Source organism: Rhinoraja longicauda, chromosome 26 (genome assembly GCF_053455715.1).
Source record: "Rhinoraja longicauda isolate Sanriku21f chromosome 26, sRhiLon1.1, whole genome shotgun sequence".
In the NCBI taxonomy this organism is placed as follows: Eukaryota; Metazoa; Chordata; class Chondrichthyes; order Rajiformes; family Arhynchobatidae; genus Rhinoraja; species Rhinoraja longicauda.
In genome coordinates, this window is record NC_135978.1 from 18,949,226 (window position 1) to 18,959,353 (window position 10,128).

Consider the following 10,128-nt stretch of genomic DNA (forward strand, 5'->3'; position numbering starts at 1 on the left):
AACATCTATAGAGGGAGATCAATCGAGTTAAACTGAAACCCAAAACATTACCCCTGTTACCCTTTCCGCAAGTGTCATTCGATCTGCTGAGTTTTGCGAGCATTTTCTGTTTTTATCACAACCGATGCTTGATATGACCTCTACATTCAGAATGATTTTGCCTTATTGTACGAACTGTCAATGGGGGAGACGGGCCATCGGGGCACCTTGCAGTGGCAGAACACACACGCACACACACACACACACACACATACACACACACACACACACACACACACACACGTCTCCTTCATCAGACATTTTAAAATAAAGAAACAATACAGTGAGAAACAGAATAGGGTGCAAAATGCGCCAAAAGGAAGATAAGGTTTGCAGTAGGGACAAGAAAACACCCTTAAATATACATAAAAACATTTAGGAAAAAAATACCATCAGTCTGAATAAAGCAGCACACTTTTAATTTGTCCCCTTCTGAGCTGAAGATGTCCAGTGATGTTGTACGAACACAAATGGTGCCATTACATTGATAATTATGCCGAGCCTAACTTTCTGCGGCGAGTGAGTCTGACCGACAACTAACAACAAACACCCAGATGCCGTTCGAAGAAACGCAGGGAGCTTCTGGACAAGATGGTGCCTTCGCCAGAACAGGCGTTTTACCAGCACCTTTGGCCAAATTTGCAGTTTGTTATCCTCTGCCGGCCGAGACCGAACGGCGAAGGTTCTGGTCTGTTTTACACGACTAACAACAACAAAAAAACCCCAATCATGGACAAACCCTCATTGTCAGCAAAATCTGTGTTGTATGCAGAACGTACCGACCAGTCGACCTTTCGTTCCGCTTTCAACATTAACCTATCTGCTGGATTTATTCACAAAATGCTGGAGTAACTCAGCAGGTCAGGCAGCATCTCAGGAGAGAAGGAATGGGTGACGTTTCGGGTCGGTCTGAAACGTCACCCATTCCTTCTCTCCCGAGATGCTGCCTGACCTGCTGAGTTACTCCAGCATTTTGTGAATAAATCGATTTGTACCAGCATCTGCAGCTATTTTCTTATACAACCTATCTGCTGGGATGGTCAGTAATGGATGGACTCCCTACTAACACTGTCAGTCCTAGACTCCAAATGCCCCACCGGGTGGGAAGGGGGAGAAGTGGGACTTTAATAGATTATGGCACAATGCTACTACAATCTATTAAACTCGCACCTGCAGCTGATGATGGGAATCCACAGAGGGTGTCCGAATTACTTATCAAAGGCCTCCCCGGACCCATCCTCCAGCATTAGTGATGAATTTGTATCATTTTGAAAGGAATTCCATTTATAAGATTAGCCTCAAGAGACTAATCGCCCAGTCTGCAGCCACTCGATGAAATATAAAAACAAGATGATCAGGCGGCTGACTCGGCTTATCGATTACCCCCACAGGCTCCGCAGAGGCGAGGCGCGGCGAGTGGGGGAAAGGCTGCGAACTAACTGTAGAGGGGGACTACACTGGCGAAGGCGCAACGCATTCACCGGCCGGTCCACTGTCATCCTTCCCAGCTGAGTCTGTTCGCTCGAACAACTTAACGGTGTCCTGTCTGTGGACTGGCCCTCCGGGTAACCTGAGGGTTGGGACCCCGGACCGTGCCCCCTAGGCGGCCCCGGGACAAGCGAGGCTCAGGTGCGCTCTCACCTGGGGAGCTCACCTGGGGAGCTCACCTGGAACAGGTAACCCCGCACCCCACTCTCCCTGGGATTGCTGGGTTGGTTGGGCCGAATATAGACACAAAAAGCTGGAGTAGCTCCCCAGCGGGTCAGGCAGCAACTCTGGGGAGGATGGAATAATGGGTCTCGACCCGAAACATCACCCGCTCTTCCTCGTCTCCAGAGATGCTGCCTGACCCGCTGAGTCTGTTTGTTTGTGTGTCTATCTTCGGCTTGAACCAGCATCTGCGGCTCTCTCCTCCACAACGCCGGCTTGACTGTGCTGGTGAGAGTCGGGGTCGGGGATGATCAGGGGAATGAATGCAAGCTCCTCCAACTTGTCTGCCCCAGTTTGGACCGGGGGGGGAACTCAGCGGGCCAGGCAGCGCCTGTGGAGGGGGACGGGCAGGCGACGTTTCGGGAGAAGGGGGGAACGCTGAAACGTCGCCTGTCCATTTCCCTTCGCTAGATGCTGCCTGGCCGTCCGAGTCAGGGTCTTGCCCAGGATCCCAGCGCCTGTGGTTGCTGGTGAATCCGTCCAGACTGAAGCCTGAAGCCCCCCGACCCTCTCTCTCTTGTAGGGGACCCGGGGATAGACTGAGCTCAGCCAGGGAGAAGTAGCTCACCCTCACCCCCCACCTTGCCCACCATCACCCTGCCCACCCCTACCCTACCCACCCCCACCCCCACCTTGCCCACCATCACCCTGCCCACCCCCACCCTACCCACCCCCACCCCCACCTTGCCCACCATCACCCTGCCCACCCCCACCCCCACCCTGCCCACCCCCACCTTGCCCACCATCACCCTGCCCACCCCCAACCCTGCCCACCCCCACCATACCCACCATCACCACCACCCCACCCTCCCCTCCCCAGGGCAGGTGTACGGGTCTGTCCCGCAAGGTGCGGCCGTTACCTGCCACGGTGTAGCGGTCCATGTAGTTGACCACGTATCCGAAGCTGAGCACCCCGGCCGCGATGTGTGGTCGCAGGCGGTACAGAGCCCGCAGTTTCTCCGCCCGGCTGGAGGGCGCTTCCCCGGGAGGGACGGAGCCGCTCAGAGTCTGGATCTCCTCGGACGAGACGGAGATGGAGAGCGGGCAGTCGGACGTGTCCTTGTCCACACACATCTTTCCCCGACGGGGTGAGTTGAGTGAGTGTGAGTGAGTGAGTGAGTGAGGCCGGGCACCGGGACCGCTGTCACTGTGGGATTCACCAGCAAACCACACCTCCTCCTTGGATAATGCGATCTGCCCCAAACACACACACACACACACACACACGCACACACGCACACGCCTGTGTCGGTCCGATAAACAGCCGGCGTGTTTACATCCAGCCCGGCTCCTGCAAGGATTCCCTTCCCCACTGCGATCATTTACAACCAGATGCCTCTAAATCCCCTCCCAGCCACCGCATGGCTTCCGATCCATCCACCACCTCCCCGTCCCTCCCCCTCGACCTACACAAACCAGCCCCCAAATGCGTTATTTATTGCTGAACAATTGTACCTCCTCTAAACCCGAGCGAGAGGAGCCAGCGACACTTGCAGTGTCCCACGGCCGCCCACTCTGCTGGTCTCCTCCTGTCTGATGTCCAACTCTAAAGTAGGAGCGAGGGGGGGGGGGGGGGGGGGGGGAGAGAGAGGTATCTATTTGTTCACAAAATGCTGGAGTAACTCAGCAGGTCAGGCAGCATCTCGGGAGAGAAGGAATGGGTCACCCATTCCTTCTCTCCCGAGATGCTGCCTGACCTGCTGAGTTACTCCAGCATTTTGTGAATAAATCGATTTGTACCAGCAGCATCTGCAGTTATTTTCTTACACTACGATGTGTCTAGTTGCCCGCCTCCAGCCCACCTTTACCCGGCGACCTGTCGTCGTATTTGCAGTTAATCTGTTTTAAACTTCACTCGGCTTTTAAGGCAAAATTATTGTGAACCGACTGACACACACACACACACACACACATACACACACAAGACATCAAAGACTGCGCGCTGTCTACACATTCATGCACACGGCCGCTTGATTTTCTTGGCGTTTTTTTTTTGTTTAAGTTTTATTTTAAACTTATTATTTTGTGAGTTCAGGGCGGAGGGAAGCTGCTTACAATTTACTCTGCGTTTCCCGTGAGAATCTGAAACTGTAAACCCCCCCCTCTCTCTCTCTCTCTCTCTCTCCCCCCCCCCCCCCCTCTCCCCCCCTCTCTCTCTCTCCCCCCTGTCTCTCTCTCCACCCCCCCCCCCCGCTCTCTCTCTCTCTCCCCCCTCTCCCCCTCTCTCTCTCTCCCCCCTCTCCCCCCCCCCTCTCCCCCCTGTCTCTCTCTCCACCCCCCCCCCCCCGCTCTCTCTCTCCCCCCTCTCCCCCTCTCTCTCTCCCCCCCTCCCCCCTCTCTCACTTCCCCCCCCCTCTCTCTCCCCCCTCTACCCCCTCTCTCTCTCCCCCCTCTCTCTCTCCCCCCCCCCTCTCTCCCCCTCTCCACCCCCTCCCTCCCTCCTCAAGGGCGGAGGTTTCTGAAATTGATCCGAATAAAAAATAAAAACAGTAGACAGGAGGTTGGAGGTAAGTTTGGGTGGACAGAGAAGGGGTGGAAACGTCAAGGAGTGAAACTGCCCGTTTGTATTGGAGAGTGGTTGTGACCCTGGAGCTTTAAGTCCCATTCTAAAAGGCTTGAGGACAGAACGCCGGGAGAGAGTGTGTCCCCTCGCTCCAGTGAGCTGTCGAGAGGAGTGGAACATGATAAATCCCACCTCACCGCTCAATGTCTTCATCCATTTATGATGGAGGGTGGAAATGTTGCATAGCAGCTCCAGAGACCCCACTCCGAGCTTGATTTCAGTATTTAGCTCTGCTTTGAACACCATTGTGCCAGAGCTACTACACTACAAACTCTCCCAGCTGACTGTGCCTGAACCATTCTGTCAGTGGATCATCAACTTCCTGATGGACAGGAAGCAGCATGTGAGGCTGGGAAAGCACATCTCGGACCCCCAGACCCTCAGCATAGGAGCTCCGCAAGGCTGTGTACTCTCCCCTCTCCTTTACTCTCTCTACACCAACGACTGCACCTCCACAGACTCCTCTGTCAAGCTCCTCAGGTTTGCGGATGACTCGACCTTGATTGGGCTGATCCAGGATGGGGGGGAATCTGCCTACAGATGGGAAGTGACACAGCTGGCGTCCTGGTGCCATCGCAACAACCTGGAGCTCAATGCTCTCAAGACAGTGGAACTAATTGTAGACTTTCGAAGAGCTCCCCTCCCCTCCCCTCCCCCCACTCACCAACAACAACACCATAGTCACATCTGTGGTTCATCTCCAGGGACCTTAAATGGGGGGCCACCATCGACTCCACAGTCAAAAAGGCCCAACAGAGGATGTACTTCCTGCGGCAACTGAGGAAACACAATCTGCCACAGGCAACGATGGTCCAATTCTATACTACTATCATTGAGTCCGTCCTCACCTTCTCCATCATGGTCTGGTTTGGCTCAGCCACCAAGCACGACATCCGGAGGCTGCAACGGATCGTTCACACAGCTGAGAAGGTTGTTGGCTGCAACCTTTCCCCCATTGACGAACTGTACACTGCAAGGGCCAGGAAGCGAGCGGACAAGATCATCTCTGACCCCTCTCACCCTGGCCACAAACTCTTTGAAGCACTTCCCTCTGGAAGGCGACTGTCAAAGCAGCCACAGCCAGACATAAAAACAGCTTTTTCCCCACGAGTGATAGTTCTACTCAATAATCCACATGTTTAGACCGTAATGGTGTATCCTTATTGTTTTGATGTGGTTATGCTTTATTCTTAATTGTTAACTGTATGTTTGTGTTGTCATTTGTGAGCAGAGCACCAAGGCACATTCCTTGTATATGCATACTTGGCCAATAAACTTATTCATTCATTCATTCATTCATTCATTCATTCATTCAAGAAGGGTCTCGACCCGAAACGTCACCCACTCCTTCTCTCCAGAGATGCTGCCTGTCCCGCTGAGTTACTGCAGCATTTTGTGTCAAGCCCGGTTTCAGTGCACTCTTGCATTCTCCCAGTGACCGCGATGGGTTCCTCTGGGTGCTCGGACTTCCTCTCACATCCCAAAGATGTGCGGGTTGTGAAGGGCCCTGAAACGTCACCTATCCATGTTCTCCAGAGATGCTGCCCGACCAACTGAGTTACTACAACAACTTGTGTCTTTTTTGGGGGTTCTGTGTTAATTGACCCCTGTAAATTGCCCATGGGGGAGAGGGGGAGTGATAGGAATGAAGGGAGAATAGATGCCAGGGAGTGGAAATTGTTCTGAGACTTCGAATCGGCGGGCCGAATGGCCTCCTTCTACGTCAAAAGGAAAAAATAAAATAACAATCTCTCCACCAACTGCACAAAAAACAGTCCAAAGAAGGGTCTCGACCCAAATCCTTTTCTCCAGAGAAAAGCTTGATCCGCTGAGTTATTTCATCATTTTGTGTCTATCTTTGGTGTAAACCAGGATCTGCAGTTCCTTTCTACGCACAAAAATAATTATCTGGTTGTTTGTGGGAACTTGTGCAAACATTGGTTTGCTGTGTCTCCAACATTACAACAATAACTGCATTTACAAAGTACTTCATCTGTTGCGAAGTGTTTGGGGTCAAGGGACGTGGAAGGTGCTATATAAACGTAAGTTTGGAACAGGTAGAGAGTAAACATATAGGCAGCTTGCAATTATGTCCATGTTCCTTGATAATCACTACTAATGACAATTAAACCTCCTTTAATCGCTCTGCATTATGGCATAACACAGTGGATTGACACAAGTTCTTTTTTTTCAGTTTAAATTTAATATCACTGGTTGATATTGTTTATTAATTAAATTAAAAAATTAGGACGTTTTGAAATGAAAACTGAAAATGCTGCAAATGCTCAATGGGTCAGGCAGCAACTCTGGAGAGAGGAAAACAAAAGAGAAATTTAAAGTTCCTCAGAACAGGTTTTCTGTCCTATTAAAGTTTGTTTGTCACTTTGTTAAAATGACTACAGACCTCCAACCAACCAACCAGTCAGGGCTGGACTTAATCCCAAGGGCTAGGAGTCAGCGTGCTAACTCATTGTATGCGGTTTATACCTCCGCACGTATCCTGTTTAGTGTAACAAAATTTTGATTGGCATCTTTTGTAAGACCTTAATGTCGACATTTTTCTCTCCGCTTGTTTATTGAGAACTCCTATGTAAGCATATCGTACTGTAATTGCACCTTCTTACCATTGTTAGTGCTGCAGTATAATATTCCTATACCTGCAGCTTCATTTTGCTCACCATTGTTTGCTTTTTGATAATATGCTTTTGAAGTGTAAAAGATTACATTAAAAACGATATCGAATGAGCAAAGAAAATATCATTTCAAAGTGTAGAGAGTCAAGAGTGTTTTATTTTCATATGTCCCAGATATGAAAATGATCAGCCATGATCACATTGAATGGCGGTGCTGGCTCGAAGGGCCGAATGGCCTCCTCCTGCACCTATTGTCTATTGTCTATAGAACAATGAAATTCTTACTTGCAGCAGCACAACAGAATATGCAAGGATAGTTCACTGTAACCAATATAATGAACGAGAGAGGAAAAAAAGTGAATCTCACTTCTGTGATCAGTGTTCAAACTTCACCTTGATGGAAACTAGCTGAGCTGCCTGAAATCAGTTGGTGTAATGGCTTCTGAAACGGATTTTGTATTGTACTGTCAACCCAGGAAAGCAGACAAACCAAGGGGGAAGAAAAAACAGTTGCTTGGGAAGAGGCAGGAAACATGTTCCCAATGTTGGGGGAGTCCAGAACAAGGGGCCACAGTTTAAGAATAAGGGGTAGGCCATTTAGAACGGAGATGAGGAAAAACTTTTTCAGTCAGAGAGTTGTAAATCTGTGGAATTCTCTGCCTCAGAAGGCAGTGGAGGCCAATTCTCTGAATGCATTCAAGAGAGAGCTAGATAGAGCTCTTAAGAATAGCGGAGTCAGGGGGTATGGGGAGAAGGCAGGAACGGGGTACTGATTGAGAATGATCAGCCATGATCACATTGAATGGCTGTGCTGGCTCGAAGGGCCGAATGGCCTCCTCCTGCACCTATTGTCTATTGTCTATTTTCTATAGAACAGACACCTAAAATGGCAAAGCTGGTGCTTCACCAAAGCTCTGTCATCCAGCTAACATCGCCTCAACCAGGCACATTAAGTGAGCAAGTCCTGTTTAATGATTTGTCACTGGGAGCAGGAACACTGTGAAGGTCCTGTGAACCATCAGCCATGCTGCAGGGCAGTAGAGTGGCCTGGGTTCAATCCTGCCCCGTGGCAGCTTGTGTAGAGGTTGCGCCTTCCCACTCTGACTGTTTGGGTTTCAGTTGTGCAACTTGGTAGGTTCATTGACAGCTACTAGTTAATCCTAGTGTTGGTGAAGAGGGAGTTTAATGGGCAGAATATATTACAAAGAGATAAGTGGACGAATGGGATTGATGATGCTCTGAATATCCGCAGAGGTCATAAGGTCATGTGGTCATAAGGGATAGGAGTTGAATTAGGCCATTCGGTCCATCAAGTCTACTCCCCCATTCAATCGGCTGATTTATCTCTCCCTCCTAACCCCATTCTTCTGCCTTCTCCCCATAACCTTTGACACTAATCAACTATCTATCTATCTCTGCCTTAAAAGTATCCACTGACTTGGCCTCCACAGCCTTCTGTGGCAAAGAATTCCACAGATTCGCCACCCTCTGACTAAAGACATTTCTCCTCATCCGCTTCCTAAAAGAACGTCCTTTAATTCTGAGGCTACGACCTCTAGTCCTAGACTCTCCCACCAGTGGAAACATCCTCTCCACATCCACTCTATCCAAGCCTTTCACTATTCTGTTATGTTTCAATGAGGTCTCCCCTCATCCTTCTAAACTCCAGCGAGTATAGGCCCAGTGCCGACAAATGTTCATCATTGGTTAACCTACTTATTCCTGGGATCATTCTTGTAAACCTCCTCTGGACTCCCTCCAGAGCCAGCACAACCCTCCTCAGATATGGTGCCCAAAATTGCTCACAATATTCCAAATGTGGCCTTACCAGCACCTTATCAAGCCTCAATGTTACATCCCTGTTTTTGTATACAAGCCCTTTTTACTACTCGACTTTTTGGGAATCCTGCATCAGCACTCCAAAGTCCCTTTGCACCTCCGATTTCTGGATTCTCACCCCTTTAGAAAATAGTCTTCACCTTTACTCCTACTACCAAAATACATGACTCCACACTTTGCTACACTATATTCAATCTGCCATTTCTCTGCCCATTCTCCCAACCTGTCCAAGTCATCTGCAGTGTCCCTGCTTTCTCTACACTACCTGCCCCTGCACCTATTTTTGTATCAGCCGCAAACTTTGCCACAAAGCCTTCAATCCCCCCGTCCAAATCATTAATATACAATGTGAAGAGTAGCGGCCCCAGCACCGACCCTTGCGGAACTCCATTACTCACTGGTGGCAAACCAGTAAAAAGCCCCTTTTATTGCCACTCTTTGTCTTCTGCCATCCCACCAACCTCGATCCATGCTAGTGTCTCCCTTTCGATACTGTGGGCACTCATCTTCCTTAGCAGCCTAACGTGTAGCACCTTACCGAAGGCTTTCTGAAAATTTAAGTAAACAACATCTACTGACTCTCCTTTGGCTGTCTTGCTATTTACTTCTTCAAATAATCCACTCCATGGGCTGAATTACCTTCTTCTTGGTAAGAAAATATATGATCTTAACGCAAATGTTGCTTTTACTGTGGTAGAAATGTTTGGCACTGATTCTGTCAGGCTGGGGCTGGTGAAGTGGTCAATTTACCAGCACTATCAATGCCACATTATGTAAGGAATACAGGATTCCTATAACAGCTTTCAAATAGACTGCCATTGATAAGCACTTGGAAGCCAATTAAGTCATTTTGCAGTGTTGTACTTTGAGCAGCTGAGGTTCCCACACGGTGTGTAAAAGGACAGATAATCTGATTAAGATGTTGGTTGAAGAACACATATTCTGAGAGCACTTGTTGTACCACAAACCGCTCAGAGGACAGGCACGATTTAATATCTCATCTGACGGAGCAGAACTCCCTCAGTACTGTACTCAAGCAGATTTAGACCCATGTCTGATTGAATCAGAGGGAGGAGTACCATTCCTGCATCACACCTGACACCATCAGATAAAGTCCTGAGAGCCAAGTCATACAAAAGTGTTGTAACGTTGTGGCTATTAATAGCATCTCGGTGCATTCTCCAGGTGACACATTAAATATTAAAAGAAGAAAGAAAGTACAAAAATGTTCACTGTGATACGTTTCATAAATTCAGGACACACCAATTGAATACTTTCAAAGTGTTAAAGGTGAGACAAAAGGTGGGACTTTTCAAAAAGGTGGGACTTTTTTTGACTGATTGG

The 10,128-nt window shown here is 49.2% G+C and overlaps 1 protein-coding gene across 1 annotated transcript in view; it reads right to left on the reverse strand.

Annotated features, from left to right (window-relative positions):
• LOC144606348 (sphingosine-1-phosphate transporter SPNS2-like) overlaps positions 1-3,119 on the reverse strand; it is a 99,039-nt gene extending 95,920 nt beyond the window's left edge. Inside the window, exon 1 of the mRNA XM_078422368.1 lies at positions 2,610-3,119. Within this exon, the coding sequence (XP_078278494.1) occupies positions 2,610-2,823 (214 nt within the window). The 5' untranslated portion in view covers positions 2,824-3,119. The remainder of the gene's footprint in view (positions 1-2,609) is intronic.
• Between the last annotated feature and the right edge of the window lie 7,009 nt (positions 3,120-10,128).